Source organism: Lycorma delicatula, chromosome 3, assembly GCF_047948215.1.
Source record: "Lycorma delicatula isolate Av1 chromosome 3, ASM4794821v1, whole genome shotgun sequence".
Taxonomy (NCBI): Eukaryota; Metazoa; Arthropoda; class Insecta; order Hemiptera; family Fulgoridae; genus Lycorma; species Lycorma delicatula.
In genome coordinates, this window is record NC_134457.1 from 96,197,431 (window position 1) to 96,217,821 (window position 20,391).

The 20,391-nt window shown below is 26.9% G+C and overlaps 1 protein-coding gene across 1 annotated transcript in view; it reads left to right on the forward strand.

The window, feature by feature from the left end:
• The window catches only part of Rich (Guanine nucleotide exchange factor subunit Rich), a 108,755-nt gene extending 101,719 nt beyond the window's left edge, over positions 1-7,036 (forward strand). Inside the window, exon 23 of the mRNA XM_075360200.1 lies at positions 1,056-7,036. Within this exon, the coding sequence (XP_075216315.1) occupies positions 1,056-1,404 (349 nt within the window). The 3' untranslated portion in view covers positions 1,405-7,036. The remainder of the gene's footprint in view (positions 1-1,055) is intronic.
• Positions 7,037-20,391: the final 13,355 nt, after the last annotated feature.

Here is a 20,391-nt window from a genome sequence, read left to right on the forward strand (position 1 = left end):
ATTTCATATCAGACGAGGCATGCTTTCATTTACCTGGAAATGGAATTTTATGTTCACACAATTCCAGGTATTATTAACTGAAAATCCTCTTGATGTGTTTGAGCATCCACCATAATGAGAAATTAGTATATGATATGCTGTTCTGGTTATCAGGTAATGGGGCAGTGTTTTTTAATCTATCATACAGTAGTGTATTATACAATTTTTGAAGAATTCTATGCTCTGTCAATAGATCATGAAAAAGAGTATAGCTTCCAATAAGACAGAGGAACTTGTTACACATCAAACGAATCACTAGCACATTTTCATGCAACTTTTACAGAAGAACAAACTGTCAGCCAACAGCAGGGGCCTCCACATTCCCCAGATTTATCTAATTACGATTGGCATTGATATCAATGTTTTGCGTCTGATAACAATCAGTATCTTTACTTGAACATAAAAAATTCATCGCTATACAGGGTACTCACTTCGAACATCTTTTGTAAAAATATGTAAACATTTGCTAAATTTGTAAGTACTAAATTAAATTAAATTTATTTACATTTTCATTTCATTCATAAAATATTACATGTTACAACTGTATTTAGTCTATAACAATTCAGTTTTAAGTTGTCATCTGATATTAACTCTTAAATATTGTGCTCCCTGGAGTCTTTTATCATTCTTTTAAAATGTATTGTGTTTGTGGACCCAAAAACCACCTTATATATTTTCTGCCAATTCTAGAAAATATTTTGTTGTAGTCTGTCTTTAAATTATATAATAATGAAAAGTGAAATGATTTTAATCTTTTTGCAAAAATGATTTAAAAATGTGAGTATGATGCTTGTTATAATTTTATTATTGTTACACAACTTATGTTATGTAGAAAATCCTTTTTTCTTATAAATGTGTAAGCAGATTTTAAATATATCATTGTATGGTAGAATTTTATTTGTGTATATTTTAAATACATTCATTTGAAACTGATTGTTTTTATTTTTATTTCTAAACTTATTATTAGATAATCCTGTTTTAACTGTGATCTATCAAAATGTTACTATTATTTTCAGTTTTGGGTACAAACCATTTATGCTTGTAATACAAAATAATGTGGTCGTTCTGAATAAGTTATTGGCAACTAAACAACGTTCAGCTTCACCTCTGCTTGGAAGTAATGCAACAGCTGTATCTGGAAGTCGATCTCGTACATCTAGTTCTACATGTGCAGATAATACTTGCGGTCACAGTCAGCAAGCCGTTACTGTGTCATCTGGTACACCAACTGAACAGCATTCTACAGATTCAACAGTTATTATTAATAACAACGACGATATAACTTTAACTCATTCCAGTTCATCCCCGACACCTTCACAGTCTAGTAGTCAAAATATTGAACAGTCTTCATGTATCATATCATAAAATTAATTATTAAATTTGCACATGTGTATACACATGTTAATATAATATTTTTAAAAATCCATTTATCCAGACCAGTTAATCTATAACACATGTTTTTTGCATCATACCTTGAAGTTCTTTTTATTGTATGTAATAGCAGTACTTGATTATATATTTTTATATTAGTATATATTTATTTGCATTAAATGGCTTTATTATTAAAAAGAAAAATATAACTAATTGTGCTATATTATTAAATTAGTTTAGTTGAAATTGAGACACAACATTTTTAAAGGTATTAGAAAAATGGGAACAAAAATTTAACACATACATTTACATCTACTGACTGATATTTACTTGAGCTGCCCCTTTTATGAATTTTTACTTCCTTGTATGAAGTAAAGAATTATTGTAATCGTGAAAAATGTTGGTTTTCAGATTTCAATAGAAATATCCATTTTTATTAGTTTCAGTTTGTCGTATGTATATATCTTGCATAACTCAAAAATGATTAGCCATAGAATGTTGAAATTTTTATTTAGGATTGTTGAAACATCTAGTTATGCATCTCCTCTTTTGATTGCAATCGACTGGACAAAAAATGTGTATGCAGTCAGATCTCTAAATAAATTTCTATTTTGGGTTTTTTCTTAAATACAGTAATAAGCTCTCATTAAGAACTTTTCAGTGACATATCTTTAGTGGTACTTATTGGTTCCAGAGTTACAGCCTAATAAAATTTTAATTAATGAAATATTTGGATCTTACAAGGGGAAGGCACATCGGTTCGAATCCGACCTCATATACATATATTTTTTTTTAATTTAAATTTATTGATTTATTAATTATTATTAACCTCTGATTGAAAAAAATTTAACAATAAATAATAACTCAATAATAACAGTACAAAAAGAATATGAAAAAAATCAGAAGTTATTAGTGAAATAAAATTTTACGTACTTTTCATTTTAATTGAAAAATTTTTACAATCAGAGGTTAATAATTATTAATAAATCAATATATTTAAATTAAAAAAAAAAAGTTAAAAAAATATATGTATGTGAAGTTGGATTCGAACCGATGTGTGCATGGTTACGCATCCGACACGTTCTCACTTTCACCACATATCTACGTGAGCAACATGAAACAAAATTAATATATAAACTAATATAAAATGATGAGACGGACACCACAAAAAAATGTAATGTCCACCACAACGCAATTGTGTAACTGTCCACTTTATCTCACTTTCAGATAAGTTTAATTGATATGTAGCAAAAAATGTGTATATGTAATTTAATAGACGTACAAGGAAGAAGTCATGTGGTCTCCACATCAGATTTTTTATTTATAGATTAATATTATCACCAATTTAAATCTTAAATCATTCTTAGTGAGAATAGTAATTTATCTGGTGAATTGTGAGTACATTATCAATTACAGATTTTTTAATTATCTTTTTACATAGATTTATTTTTATAATCTTTTGTATTTAAACGTTTTGGTAATAATTTTAACCTCTCAAACTGGCATCCTCAGCTAGTAATTTGAAGATACCCAAGAATATCTCAGAAGATATATAAAAAATACATAATCATGTATTGTTTTTAGAATATTTGCCAAAAAGAGAACAGAGTTTTGTAGTTTGAGTCGCTGTTTCATATTATAGTCTACATTAATGATAATGATGTTAATCTAAATTCAAAATATAACTAAGTAATTTGATAATTATTTTTATAACAAACAGATAACTTGATATGAGATTCTAACTAGTTACTCTCTGAAAAGGTTTAGCTAATAATATAATGAAGTAGTTTTTTTTGTGTTTGAAATCTTCAAAGCTTGTTGAATAATAAAACCAGCCACTGAATTCTTGGAATGAGAAAATAAATTTTTTTTGAGATATTTAGAATGATAGTTATAAAATTTCATTTAAAATTTTTATTAGAAGTGAATATTTAAAAAAAAAAATAATACTTCTAAAAACCACAATTTTTTAAGTCGGGGTTGTTGTTAATATTTTCAAAGAATTCTTTAAAATGTTAATTTTTCAGTTTTGTAATCAGAATATAGTAGCAGTATAAGATTTTTTAGCCCTCTGTATTAAACTATAGATTATTCTTGTTTGATTATATTTTTGGAGCAGTTTTAATTGTGTAATTTTTTCATACCTGTCATTGGTAAAAAAAAAATTTTACTAAGAAATGTTATTAATGTAAACACCTTTGCATCAGACTTATGCATTGTCTTTTTAACAAATAACATAGTATATTACCTCAAGTATAATGTAATGTAAAAAAATCAAAATCATCTAAACAATTTTAATTGGTACTAGTTGTGAACTTGAGAAATTAAATAATGCTGTGTATAATATATCATTTACGACACATAGATGATAATAATTCTAAATAATCTAATGTGAAAGGAATCATTCATATTTAGTGATCAAATAATAAATTTTAAAAACGCAGTTATGCTACACATGAATATTTTAAAACTGAAAACCAAAAAAAAGCAGCTTGTGTTGGTCGATATGAAACAAATATTAAAAAAAGAAATAATGTAAATATAAAATAGTAAAAATATTTACATGTTTATGTATATATTTAAAATTGACATTTAGAAATCTAATATATATAAAAATTAATAGTAGTAGTATGAACAGATTAGAAGTGCATGTTAAGAAATGGGGAAAATGTCTACCTCTGTTAATATACATATACAGCTTATCAAGTAAATAATAACACTACAAATGTATCTATTTATAGCTTGCTGAATTTTTTTTCTAACTCTTATTTATTTTTTTATTTAACTTGGAAAGGAAAACATGTTAATTTATTATCATCATATGTCTTTTGAATTTCACTTATCAATTTTCTAATTTATTTTTTCCTTTTTTCATTCTGGTGTCTGGATAAATGAATGCATTTTCACTTTGTTGACTGTGTAATTAATATTAGTATTTAATATAAAGATTTTTCCATGTATTATTTAGATTTATTTATTTATGTATAGTATTTATTAGGTGATGATTATCTTTAATAATAACTAATATAATTATGTACAAAAGACATTCAGTGTTCATGTAGGTTATGTTACTAAGAAATATTATGAACTGGCTATAATCTCATTTGGAAAAAGTAAAAAAATCAAACTGTTAATAGTTAAGAATTTTAAACATTTCTTTTTTTTAATATAATGATATTGTAAAGAATTAATATTATTGATTATAATAGTTATTAATACTAATTAGTATTAAAATTTTTATTTGTATAGAACATATTTCCTTATGCTTAGTACACATTAGGAAAGATCAGTTGTGAACATTTATTTGTGTCTTAATTACCATGTTTGGGGAAAAAGCTTTTCTTTATTTTTTCATTAAAAATTTCTTCGAAAATAAAATAGATGTGAATAATATTGTTTTCTAAAGATTCAAAAACAAGATGGTAAAAAAGTTAAATTATTAAGAAACTTCAGTGAGAGAACCTTTTTAACATTATATTGGATGGGTACTCATCTAAAAGTCAGACAAGAGAAATTGTCTTTTTGCAATACCATATTTCCTTACTTATAAACTGTTTCTGTATGTTTACAATCTAAGGAGTTAATAATTTAATGAATAAAGTTTGAAAGTATATTTCCTAATATGTAGTAAGTCTTATTAAATGATTGTATGTTGATACATATCTGAATTTAATTTTGATTAATATTTAATCACAACTTGTTGCTGCATTTATATAATTAGTTTAGTGCAATGGGAATATTATATATATAAACATTCTGTCTGTGGCCTAGGTTTAAAAAAAATCAACCCAAAGGAAGATTTTAGTTTTTTGCATTTTTGTGAGTTCATTTTACTTTTCTTTTACTTAATTTTATAGTGTTATAAAAAGTATATATATATATATATATATATATATATATATATATATATGAGATATAAAAAAATTGAAATAGTTTGTTCATGATGTGTAGTGAGCCTCACATAATAACATTTTTGGGGAATTACATAATGTGCAGTATTCAATATTGTGAAAAGTCACCTTTTGGTTCAGTTATTTTCTTTACCCAGTCTTTTTATTGTAAAATAGTTGAAGGCTGAGTGTGTTGCCTGTAAAATCAGTTCTAAAAAATTAAAATAATTTTATTTTAAACTAATCATTAGATTATTTACTTAACATCTTTTATTGTTGTGAATAAATTTTGGTTATTTGTATTAAAAAATATTCTGTTGAATTTTATTATGTTTCAGTGTGTGTATTATAAGAAGTATAGGTTCAATAAAATAGGTGGTTTAAAAAAGGTATATTAAAACAGACTAGATCTGATTACACATCTTGTGCAGGATTCACCTTACTATAGAACACCATGACCACACGTAGTGCATGTTTCATAGTCAAAATGCTAAATAAGTTGACTACATCAATATTTTTTCTTCATAATTTATTGAATAATTGTAATTGAAATAGAAAAAAAGACTGAATTAACGTGGTTTTAATTTTTTTATTTTGATGTAAATATGTCAAATGTATGTACTTTACATATATTTTATTATATGAAAAGAATATTTACTCCCTATACTTTGAATATTACGTGACAGTAAAATTGAAAGTCTAGAAGTAAAAGAGAATAGACTATACTCTAACTTTATTTTATTTCTTGAACTGAAAAGTGTAAATGATCTATCTGTATGGCTGGCTGATAGAGTCCTATAAATGTTTGTTCCACAATTTGTTTGTCAGATCCGGATTATATAATGTTCTTATTAAAATGAAAACTTATGATTAAAAATAAATTTGGATAATCTGTTTTTTACAGGAATTTGAATACAGATTAAACTTTTTTGAATTAAAATTTAAATATTTTTCCAGGAATTTTGTTTTACCTTAAGTATTTCCTTCCCCTACATTAACCCTTTTACTGCTAGCCCTATAATTATGCCAACATTAGCAGAGGGACACGTCTGCTTTTTATTCAGAAGATTCTGGGTTTGATCCCAGTTAAGCTTGCACTTTTCATACACTAAAATATTCATTTCATCCTTCAAGTAACAAAAATAAAATAATATGATTGTAATTGAGCATTAGTCTGTTCTAGAAGAATAGTTATGAAACTATTCAAATTTTTGCACCACAAGGAAAATGTATGCCATGGAAGGTTAGAATAAAGAAGGATATATTTTGACACATATTCGCTAAATTGGCTTTTTCTTGATTGTTTTATCTTCTAGATAAGTTTTATTTCATAACATTTTTAAGCTGACACCATGTATAAGAAGTTTACACTACCACCATCTTTCAATATTGAAACTACTTATGGAAAAACTTTTAAGAGATTGTATATGGTGGTAATCATAACAGATATGAAATACTATTTTCTAGCTCCACTATAAATTCATCTTTCCTTTTGTGAGATCTTGCACATTTACTTTGATATCAATACAAGGCTTTTTCTTGTATCTTACTGTAGGTTAATTTCAGAGATTTAATAGCTGCATGGTTTATAGATGGCTATCATGTTCTGAATAGATATTTACAGGAGTACTCACTTTTTGTTTACATTCATATACAGTACTTAAATAGTATACAACTGCTACATAACCGTGAAGTAAAAAAAAATTTAAACTATGTATTTTCCCCCTTTATATTAAACAGTCTTTTTTTTAGATCTGTTTTGCATCAAAATTTAAATTCATCAAAACATCTGACATTTTATTTGTAGTAAGAGTTTAAATACTAGTTCATTTGAGTACCAGAGTTAATACTTCTATGTTAATCAAAATAAAAATTTATGATAGCTCATCAAGATATTCAGAATTTTATTTTATTTTTTTGTTTCAAGTTGTATAAATTTAGTCGTTGATTAATGGAATTTTAATACTGGTTTTATATGTGTAAATTCTCTACCGCTTTTTTTCTGAAATCTGTTGTACTGCCAATTTTTTTGTTTTTCTCATCCCTTTTGCCATTTGCAAAAAGGCTACATTGCCATCTTCTGCTGCTATATTGAAACTTCATTGCACTGTACATAGATACTTATAATATCTGCATAATACAGGTTAGATAGCATCAATATCACCTGTTAATTCTTTATACTAATTAAAACATTGATTTCCATAGTCATTTTTCCTGTCATTCCTCTAATGCCAACTATGAAAACCTACATTTTGATTTTTGTAATATACCTTATATTATTACAATGAAATTTTTTATCAATTCTAAAAATATGTGTGTTCACCTGTGATCCTCATGGCACCCTATTAATATGTAATTAGCATGCTGTGAGAATCACCAATGATACCCTGATTATTTCATAGAAGTATGTCACATTTATTGAATTCTGCTATCTAGGAATATAAAAATTAGTATATATGATTATTGTTCTATTATTACTGAATTACTATTATTCTTTTTAGTTACCTCTTATTACTTATGTATGTAAAAAATATGTCAATGTCTGTTGGATTTTTCAATGACTTTTTGTAAAACATGTTATACACATGTGTTTGTCACAACCTGAACACTTTGTGGAAACTAATTTTGATTGTTTTTGTGCTATTTCACGCCCTTCTGTGGAAGCTGATGCATAGAAACCCAAGCATCTCCTTCGTTTCAAACAATTTGTACAGTCTCTTTCTGTACTTTTTGATAATACGTGTTTCTGGTAATTGTGATGGAATACTTTTTTGCCTCTCTTCAATTCCCAACATCTGGAGTAGAAGAGCTTCTCGAAAACGTTTATTGACAATTTTCTTCTGTGGAAATTATTGTAAATAAGAAAAGAATTTACAACAGCTGTGCTCAAGAGCAGTTCGAAGACTACTTTATGATACACTTGATTGTCTTTCGCAGTGGAGTAAAATAGCTTGCCATTTGATCTGAATGATCTATGCCTTGTTTTCCTCTATTGTAATCCATTATTGCTACAGGTTTTGTTACTTCTTCTTCCATCCTGTTTCTCTTTCCTGTAGTTGTCTTGTCTACCATGTGTTTTTTAGTTAGGAAAGGAACCTCACGCTTATCTTTCCATTTAGCAACTACCACTCCATGACTGTCTTGTTTCCCAACTATTTCCCTTTTTTCAACTTTTTCCTCATAATGTCTTTTGGCAAATATTTTCTATTTTTCTGTAGAGTGCCGATCAAATGTGTATTTTTCATAAGAAGTGTTCTTGCAAGGGGGACTGATGTGTAGAAGTTGTCTGTTACTGCTACTCACTCTTCAGATAAAACTTTTTGTGCCAATTCCAAAACCACAGTTTGACCAACACCACCTTCACTACTACCTATCTTGTCCTGTGTATACTGGGGCTTGAAGGGTGTAACCAAGAGGATTGCATAATTTGAACATTTTAACTCCATACTTATGTCATTTGTTGCGAATATATTGTTGAAACATGAGGCAGCCTTGAAAAGGAATCATTGTTTCATCGGCAGCCACGATTTCAACAGGAAAATATTCAGCAATGACTCGGTCAAAAATTAAATTTGTGATATTCCTTATCTTATGTAGCCTGTCTTGCTTATTAGCAGTTGAATTATCTGCAAAATGAACAAATTTCAAAAGCAGTTGAAATCTATTCCTGCTCATAATTTTTTGAACAAAAGAGTTTTTGTACAGTACACTTTGATTCCAATAATCTGAAATTTGGGGGTATTTGACAATCCCCGTGAAATAATAATTGCAAAAAATCCCCACACTTCTTCAGAATTTATGTCCCGCCATTGATTTACTTGACTAGAATGAGATGTTACATTTTGTTGAATAAAAATATTGACATTCTTATTGCTTTCTTCAACAATAATATTCAGAATTTCTTCAACAAAAAATCTTTTATTCATTCATTGTATAACTGTCATGATATATATATTTTTTTGTTCCTCTGAACTGTATGGCAGGTAGTCTGGATGCATCAACCTCTTACCAATCAAAGTCATCAAATTGTTAGGATTTGATATAGGCCTACTGGAATCTGTGATTTCATCTTCTGAAGATGATCGTTCTGATTCCTCAGTCTCATGGTCAGAACTAGAATGTGATAATATATTTTCATTTTCACTGTCTTGTAGCATTGCATAAATTTCAGCTGCAGTCAATGATTTTGATCTTTTTTCCTTAGGCTTACTATAATCAGGCTGTTCATTAATCATTAAAAAAATTATTATTATTTTATAATTAAATTATTGAAAAAATTATTATTATAATTTAATTATTTTGTTCATTAACAAAATTATGTGTAGTTACACTTACCAATCATACAAGCCCTCAAGTCAATAAAAATACTTCAAAAACACTTTCTATAACCTAAATTGTATAATCCAATATTGAAACAAAACTTGATAAAAAGAATATACAGCATGTAATGTAGGTAAGATCTTTTTACACATAAAAAAAACACTCTAAATTATATAGATAGTTACTTTCCTAAATACGCAACACTTTCCTAGACTAAAACTCAGTAGAATGAACAATTAACAGAATAAAAGTACTAAAGACTAGCTGTAAACATTAGAACAGATGTTTATAATAAAAAAATGTGTAATTATTTACAAATGCCACCAGAAGATGCTGTTTGCATGTAGAAATAATTAAAGACATATTCTGAGTGCCATACTACAAATTCAATTCATTGCTACGACACCAAGTTGATTTCTGTTTCATAAAATAAATATAAGACTGAGAATCCAATATGATTCTCACAGCACTCTAGCAAACAAGCTTGAGGATGATCCTCATGGCAGTCAACATGTTAAGTACATCCCAAACCCATAGGGGAAGAGACACCTGCATTGTGACACTTCCAGTTGCCACACCACCCTCCTGTTCCTAGCCCTGATGGGCTTTAACGGGAATGTGTTAAGTACAGCCACAGTCAGCTTACTTTCATGTCATCAGAATACTACAGAGTTAATTCTTGAACTTACTCAATCATCATAAGTCCTGTTCCTCAACCTTCAGTTTTCCTCATCAGAAAGTGTTTATTTTGTTTATTCAAATGATTCATATAGCGTGAATCCCTTAGCCTCTAATAGTTTTAAAAAGTGCATATAAACAAGAGTTACTGCAAAAGACTATATATTTTCTTTCTCAGGAATAAGGTAAATTCTCAGATATTATTAAATCATGGTAGCTAACTAAGTATGCCTTCTAATCTGCTACATCTAATAAAAGTTTTTGTAATGTGCTGTATCTGTTACTTTAATTAATAATCTGTTCATCTATAAATTATTTCTATCGGGTATTGTTTTGAAGTGCATTTTCTGGTACTTGTTCATAAGTACCATTCTCGTCAGAATTACTAGTTCAAAATTTCTCAGAATTAATAGTCTGTTCATGATCACAATGCCTTCAAAAGGTCTACCTAATGCTACATTTTTTAGCTTCATCTCATTTAATAAAGCTTTAATGTCTCATAATTTTTGATATGAATAGATATGATTTTTTTGGTCGATATGATAACCTATGTTTCACTTATTTTTATTATTTTTTTATTTATTTTTTATTTCATCTGCATTAATTTCTGTTCAGAATTGCAATAATTGCCTTAAAATTATTTAATCAATAAATACAGTAATAGAGTTTGATATCAAGATAACAATTATTATATTCACTTTTGTAATGCATGATTGATTGCTTAGTTTTATGTTGTACAAAATGTTTTCTTAGCAGTATTTTTTTGGGTCTTTAATTAGATTACATATTGACGTTTTTCTCATGGGCCAAAATCCACAAAATAGAGTAATAAAATATCAAAAATGTATATTTCTTTTAAGACTACTGTGATCTCATTTATATTATTTCATAAATTATAGAAATCATGCATTATTTGTGTTTGATTTTTGTCCATAGTGCTATATGGCGGCAAAAACATTTCCTAGTATGTATATACTACAGTTGCACATTTTTGGAAGTTTTTGTAAATTGGTTTATTTACAATGTTACAAGGTACTTTATTATAAAAAGAAATTTTGTTTGTACAAAAAAAAATCATAATCAAATAATCCATGAGTTCAGTGGCCCAGTCTACTAACTACAGCCTTTGAATTTTTCAGGTGTACTACTTTATTGGCTGTTGGTGTTTCTCTGTTTCATTAATAAATTTGAAACAAAGAAAAAACATCACATGAAGTAGCACTTATAGAAACAAAACACAATTTAATGTTGTCATATGACAACATACAGAGAAATCAAATAGTTAATTTTGTTGTTTTTTTTTTTTTTGCTTTGTAAACTTAACTCTATGTGAAATTTAATTCACATCTCATACTTTCTGCCTTAAAAATTTAATTTCTGTTATATTATTTTTCTATTTGCTATCTCTTATAATTCAGTTTGTAATTATTTAATAAACAATCAAATTAGTTTTTTAAATTAATATAATATTTATTTCCTACTTATTGATGATGAACTAACTATTGAGCTGATTACAGGTCAGCAGTTCTTGTCTAGACTCGAGCTGAGAAATTTAACATATATATAATTAAAGTTCCCTATTTTTTTTCACTGATGATATTCATGGTAAACATATTGACTTATTAAAACAAAAAAAAAAAAAAAATATATATATATATATATATTTATTTATGAGTAAATAAGACTGTTGTTTAGAAAAGAGATTATTCCTAAGTACAAATTATCATCATATATTGCTTTATATTGTGTGGTTTGTCAGAAGTTATTCTTGAAACTAAGTTTTGCATAGGAGTGAAATAATCAGTTTTAATCTTTGACTAATGTATTTAAAGCATAAATTGTTTTTCAGTATTTCATTCATTACAAAAGAAAAAGCTTGTGTTTGGAGTATTATATTTTATGAACTATGTGATTGAAGAAATTTGGTTTTATATTGTATTAATGTTTGTTCTTTTTTTTGTTATTAAAAACTTCAGTTTATCTAAAGTAAACATGCAGGAATTAAAATAAATTATGTATAAAAATTAAGTCATGTAAGTTATTTCTCTTAAGTCCTTGTAATAAAATTTCAGTGTTACATAACTTTGTTAAAGGATAATATAAAATGCTACCAATAAATTGTACCTAAGAATAATTGTACCTTTTACATGTTGAAAAGTTTCCAATGGTTGGTTTCATAGAAGCCATTAAAAGTTTTTTTCATTTCTTCACAATTTTTCTCATCCTGCACTTAATTGAAGTTATGAAAATGTATACTTTCCATTACAGTATTTGCAAAAACATGCAATTCAAAAGTTAATTTTTGTTATTTTGACAACCACAGTAGCAATTGCCGCCATATTTATTAGAACAGTCAGAAAAATTTATTAAAATCCAAATAGCAAATAAAACCTAATACTTAAATGTACTTGAATCTTAATTGTTTATGTAATCTCTTAACAAAGTTAAGTTATAAAACAGTACATTTTGTGCCATAATTGTTACAGGTATGTAAAAAATAAATAAATTGCAGCTCATAAGAATGACTTAGAAAAGAGTAAGTTTAATACCATTAAGTTATAAAATTTATTATATCAAATGAATTGTAAGATATAACTCTACAAAGACAAGCTTTTTTATGATGATTTCTTCAGTATATTTTGGCAGATATTGATTGATTGTCATCAAGAAATAAATAATGAATGAAATATAAATAATATATTTTTCATTCATTAATATTCTAATTAATATAATTTATTTGGATGAAGTTTATACCGATTAAAACAATAATTAAATTTGTTTTACAGTACTGAACTTTTTTAACCCAAAGTAATGATAGGGGATTTTAACTGTTGAATAATCATTATTACTGTAATGAAACATGAGTCATATAAACTGGTTATGGCTTAGGATTATCCAGAGGTTTCTTTATTGTAAATTGTTATATAAAACTGACCTTAATCATCAGAAAAGTTTAGATATTCTAGAAGAATGAAAGAAGGAAAATTAGTTTAACCCAACACACAGTCAAACAAGAAGCTGTTAAACCTATGCATTATATATTTTAGCTAGGATGTTAACATTCAAGAATTTTTCAGAAATAAGTTTTCATAAAATCCTTAAAAAAAGTTTCTTGCAGAGAATATATTCTGAATGGTATTGCAGCAATTCAGTAAGCAATATTATATTTTACACGTTATTTTTTGAGCATTGATTACTTACCCAACATTGTGCAAATGTAAAGAATTTATCTGGCCAACTGTCAATAGAAATGTTTTATATGAAATTTGTTTAAAATTTTTATATCACAATAGAAGTATGCCAGTTTTACACATGAAACAGTCTGTATAAAGTTTAACTAAATTTAAGATGTATATTATAGTATATTATAAACTGATTAGTATGTTTAATATATTTACATGTTAAAATAATTATTTTATACATTTATATTTCATAAAAACTCTTCAACAACTCTCTCAAGCATTTTAACAATAAGGTGAAATTAAAAAAGAAAAAGTACATGTATAAAGGAAACTTGAAAGATATTTTATGAAACTTTATCTTCTTTTTATCTCTTATATTTTTCTTTTTTAGTTTTAACACTGTATTTTCAAATACTTCTGTCAGTTGTAAATATATAACACAATAACATGAAACATTTGATAATATTTATTATTGTGTACAGTGTATCATAGATATGATAATTTTATTAATATTGTGTGGGTGTGTCTGTGTGTGTTCGTGTGAACTTAACTTGTGTATAGGGCTGATTAATCAGAAACCACAGCTACCTGCATTAAGTTAACCAGTATTATTGGCCACATTTATTGGAAATACACCCTTGTAATTCATGAGCATTTGTTTAAGTAGGCAGTTGCTCTGCAACTCCTTTACACTTATTTACAAATATGATTTGCTTTATGTTGAACTGTTCCAAAATGTTGTCGTAAGGGAAATACTTAAAGGACCATTCAGTACAAAAACAAAAACTTGGTAAACTTTTTATTTTACTTATATTGTTTTTTACATTAACAGGTGTTTACATTTTTATTTACCTTCATCCATTTATTTTTGTTGTTTTTACTCTCTTTTTATGAGCTTTCTGTATTGTGAAAAGATGGAAATTCTTGGGTCCAGTTTCAGGCTACAGGATGAAGATTGATCAAAATTTAATAATATTTGTTTGAAGTGTCAATAAATTGTGTTATTTGCTTTATTTAATTGCTAAACACGCATGGAACCCACATTTGTATATACCCAAAATGAATGGTAGCTGTTTCATGGGTTATGATGTCTAAGGAAAGTGGTAATTTTTCATGGATATCATCAAATGTGTGATGCTGAGTTCACTGACATGATACAGTAAATCATATTCAATTTCACCCAGACATTCGGTTCATCAAGAAAATTCTCTCACATCGATAGCATTTTAGACATTACTGTTGTACTGCTGATTCATTTATAATATCCATACTCTTGGTTAATTCTTCCAGGCATCTCAGGATTTTCAGTTCTGTAGAAAAGCTGGATTTTCGATTCTGTAGCAAAGCTTCTACAGCTGTGACGTATATATAGAGTGTGGTTACCAAGACCAGTCAACATTCATCAGCCAGAATAGAATCATTAACCCACCCTGAAGTGTTGAGTGAACAGGTCTACTACAATCCTTTTATTAGAAAAGTAAATTTAATTTCAGATACTTATTTTGTTCAATAATAATTTGTAAAGTAGCTAGGCATACTTAAGTTTATTTACTTTTTTAAGTTATGTTATTCTTTAAGTTAAAATACTGCAGCTGTAATAAGGTAACATATGCTTTTTGTTAATGTGTAAATTCTTGCTATGTCAGCATGTTACAATTATCTGGCAGTTTTTTTTAAATTCTTGTCATCACATACATAACTTAAAAAGTAAAATAAATATAAGTATGCCTAGCTACTTTATAAATTATTATTGAACAAAGTAAGTATCTGAAATTAAATTTACTTTTCTAATCAAAGGATTTTACAGAGTAGTACCTGTTTACTCAATACTTGTGGGAAGGTTAATGATTCTATTGTGGCTGATGAATGTTAGCTGGTCTTGGTAACCACATTCTATAGTTTGTAGCTGTAGAAGCTTTTCTACAGATTTCTCATGTAATTCCATTTTTACAAGGTTCAGATCCCTAAATGTTCTGAGATTTCACTTACAAAAATTTTCAGAAAATTTACACAAAAAAAATTTTGAACTCTTTTTGACATCTTAAAAATTATTATTCTTGCTATAGATAGTAGCAGTAGTGATGATTAAAATGCTTTTAAATATTGATATAAAGAATATGAGTTATCAAATTTTACTACTTAAACTGAAGTTATAGAAAATACGAATCATGTAGATAATAATATTAAAAATAAGAAAATTGTGGGTTTTACATTTAGAAGATTAGTTTATTACAGTAAAAATGAACAGATATTTAGAAAAAAATTGAAATATTTCAATATAAAAATATGGTGTTTGAATAGGGATATTTATCACCAATTTGATTTAATGTTAAAAATATAATTTAAATTGACATAAAAATATATATTTAGAATACTGCTGTACCAGAATGATTTTGTAAGTTGCAGGATGCATTAGAAGATTTATTTTTTTAATGTAGATGTAATACTTAATTAAGTTGCCAGGGTTCTTTGTCTGATAGTATTTCCCAGTTATGACTTAAATGTTATCAAGTATTGGTTAAACATTAGCAGGTAGCTTGGCTTAGCTGTTATCATATTGTCACCCCACATTTGCTGTCATATTGAGTTAATATCAAAAAGGTCTTATATGACTATTGTTGCCATATATTTATGAATCATATAGTTGTAAATTTATTATATTGTTTATTTCAGTTTTATTTTATTTTTATTTTTGAGGCAGCTGGTGAACTAAATCATACATATATTAATGATAGGGTGGCTAGTTTGTGATTGTTTTTGGGATAAATTTTACTCATTTGTATTCTAAAGTGGTAAAGCAAAATAGAAATGAGAGGATTAATAGGTTAATATTTGTGTGGAGTAATTGTTAGAGAATACTCTTGAGAGAAAGAAACAGTATTTGATGTAATAAAAAAATGTATGTAAACAGTGCAAAGGCCTGTTTATTACTTGCATATGTTATAAGTAAGTAACTTTTTAGTTTCTTGTTTAAAAAAAGTTACTGTAATCAACTCAAATTTCACAGTAATATAAAATATTAATTATATAAAACTATATTATATAATATATATATATATATATATATATACATATATATATATATATATATAATATATATGTGTTTCATATAATTATATAATTTAAATTTTATTTTGATCCCATGCAATACATATTTTCAATTTTATTAATTTTAAGTTTAAAATACAGTTTAAAAGCTTATAAATACCTTATTTTTTAATGAAACTAAAAAGATCTTTTGCTAACCAATATTTCATTTCTGTATTTTTATGTATTAGATAATCAACATGTGATATATTTTTTGTTGTACGTTTTTATATACATGATATGTAATTTTAAACTGAAGGTTTAAAAAACAGGTTAAAAATAAAATTTTTCATAGAAAATTTAAAAAATTCAATATACATTATGTCTATTTATTATCATATTTTTTTATTTATGAAAATATAATTGTATACATCTTATAAACAGAAAAACTATATATAAAACAAAGATCAATCCTACAAAGGATGAAATATATAGTAATTATAAATAACATTTCCACTTTTTAGGTTTAGAGATTTTATATACCGCTGGTGTAACAGTAAATGTATTTCAAAAGGAAATATACAAACAAGAACATGTTTCGAAAGAAAACAAATAACAAAATTGGGCACTACTGTAAAATTCTATGTCTTAGACTAATTGAAATAACTCATTTAGAGGGGAAAAAATTGTTCTTGGACTTTTATTAGTGGAAATGGTAAAGGGGCTTACAATAATCATAAAAAAAATAATAAATGCATGAGCAGGGGTGGTGGAGTTTTGAAAAGGGGAGAAAATTGGTATTATTGCGATTACCAGTGAAAGTTGACATCAAAAGACACTGAAGTTGTACTTTCACCAAGTTTCATCAAAAGTAAATTATTTTTATGGAAATAAAAAATAAAAAAAATGAAAAAAGAAAGATTTTTCTCAGAAATTTTGAGGTTACATTAGAAAGTGACCTTTACAAAAGTTGTAGATTTTTGCATGATCTACAACTTTTGTATTGGAAAAATTTTTTTTCAGCCCCCCAACCATCCAAATAATCCCTCCACCACCTCCACTCACGCATTTATTTTTTTTACATTTATTATAAGCCCCTTTACCATTTCCACTTATAAAAGTCCAAGTAACAATTTGTTTTTTCTCTAATTGTAATTTGGTTGGAGTTTCTATTAAAAAAAGAAGTAGCTTCTTATAGGTTTGTATTACCAGACGCTTTAATTTTTTTTTTCAAATGTGGTTATCCAGTTTTATTTTCCCAAATAGTAATTAAAAATTTTTATATTGGAGTTGCAAGATTTTTAATTAGTGTGTTTTACAAAGGAATCTAATACAGTTATAACACACCTTGATGCTTTTTTTAAATACAATAATGATTCTTAAAATAATAGGACATACGATGAAGGTAGTGTGAAAACGTATAACAGGTATGGGTTTGTGAAATGACATGTACAGTTATAACAGTTAACTGTAAATATCCTAAGTTCTTCAGGTACAAAATAATAATACAGATTTTTATTTATTTTTTTTAAATTTATAATTAATAATAATAATAATGAGTGTAATTATGAAATTAAGAAAGGAGAGAATAAGATGAATAGAACAGTTTACGCAGTAGAACAGTATGCAATGGAGATAGAAGACACCAGTTTTTTTTCTCTTTTGAATTGTTTATAAAAAACAAAATCTAGTCATAATTGGCAAGGACAAAATAATGTTATAACATAAGGTACAAATTTTATGTTTTTAGAGGTACCACAATGCAAACCATTTTATTATGGAATAGTATTTTTATGGTCTTTGGAAGGGAACCTTGCAGTCAAAAAGTCATCTAGCAGATTCATACCATTATCACAGCCATTTTACATAAAATAAATACAACCCAATTGGTCTTTATTCGACTGAAAACAATGTTTTCAACTTACTGTTGGAGTTGCATTTTTAGAATGTTACATTATTATCATCATAAATTAAGTAACAAAGATGATGATCATGCTGTTCAAAATAGTGTCATCAAAATGGCAATATACATGATGAGAGCTAAAGGAAGGGAGAAGTTTTCTCTCCCTTGATAATTTACTATTTGTGGACAATCAAATACAGACTTTATATCAGAACTTTGTATGCACTGATAACTCGCTCTTAAAAAAACCTGAAGCAATAAAATTTACAGAATGAATTTACAAAGAGGTACTTCTATCTTTCTGGGAAACTAATATTCACTAGTCAAGAAGAAAAACTTTTCATTCTGAACTAATTACTGCCAACAAATTTCCTATTGATATTTGAATATCTGATTATAACTGCACACAAAGATGCAGATAAGGCCCACAAAGAATCTGTTGTATTATACCACTGTTTGGCTGATACCACACAAGATATTATTGTGAAGCCTCAATGCAGTGAACTGTTTACATTGATGCTACATCAAAGGGATGAAGTGGTGTCACTCGGTGGCAAAGGCGAAACCTTCAACAGCTTAAGATTATAATCCAAAAGCATAAGAATTGTAACTGTTTGTACTGAACGTATTCATTTATTGAACTGCATCAAAGATGTACTTAAGAGTCAAAAATTTCATGTGAGTTTAAATTCAGTTTTAAGTTACTGGATAAATTAAATATTGACAATTCAGTTAAAAGTTCAAAGAATTTTATGAGAAAGTCAGTTACATTATTTTGTTATATATACATTCTCAAAGCAACAAAAATAATTGTTTTTAATAATTGCTTGTTTTACATCAGAATTCTAATATGATAAAAATGGAGATGGTGTGGTAGTCATTTTCCTAACTGATTAATTTCAGATAAATGGGATTTTTCTAGAACTTAATTTTTTAAATTCTGCAGATTGCAAAGTACTACACACAGCAGAGTTTTATCATGTACCTAGATTCTAACTAATAATTATTATAAAACGAATAAACTCAATTTTCCCAATAAATCCGGCAAAATAAATATGATGATGACCATTTTCAACTATTTCTGCTGGAATATCAGGAATAGTTAGGTCTTGTAATCACAGAGATACATTGTTACCAAAGTTCTACTAATTTATTAAACTACTGATATAAAATTTCACTAATATCTTCTGTAACATTCTCAATTGATTTTATGTGTAACAATTTTCCATTTTCCTCTAGTTCAAGAAATCCTATTATTCTCAGTTTCTTTAAATACTGCAACATTATTTCATTATAAATTGATGGCAACAAATACCTGTTACATCATTTATACGTTCATCAGAGTTGGGAATAATACATTTTGTATGCAATTTTGACATTCCTTTTTAAAGAAGGCAGTTAAAAGTCTATATCTACTCAGAACATCAGGCACATCATCAATATTAATATTCAGCAATTTCAAATAATAGGAGGAAATTAACTTAAAAAAAGTATTTTATTTTTTATAATAGAATCATAAAAACTTGTAACTTTTTGAGATTAGTATAGTACATGAAAGACTTGCAACTTCCACATCATCACGGTGGAATTTCTTATCACAAAGAAATTATATACAATATAGTTTAGTTATATAAATAACTTTTCTTCAAATTTTTTACTCCAATTTTGAACTTTCCAGAGTTTCTGAGTCTAAAATTTCATATTACCTTTATTCTGAATTTGTAGTATTTAATTCAGAAAATGGACAAATCCATAATCAATGTCTTACTGAAAAATTTCATGTTGTGGTACCATCAGTTTCTAATTTCATTACACAAACCCTGCTGCGATTCTCTGCTAAAGCTGAAACCTTAAAGCATTGCCTTTTTCTCCCTTCAAACTATGTCTATAGAAAATGAACTCTGATACATCTTGTAGAATTTGTATGATTCTTTCCCTCCACTGAACTTTTTTAAACAACCCTATAAAATTGTATACGTAT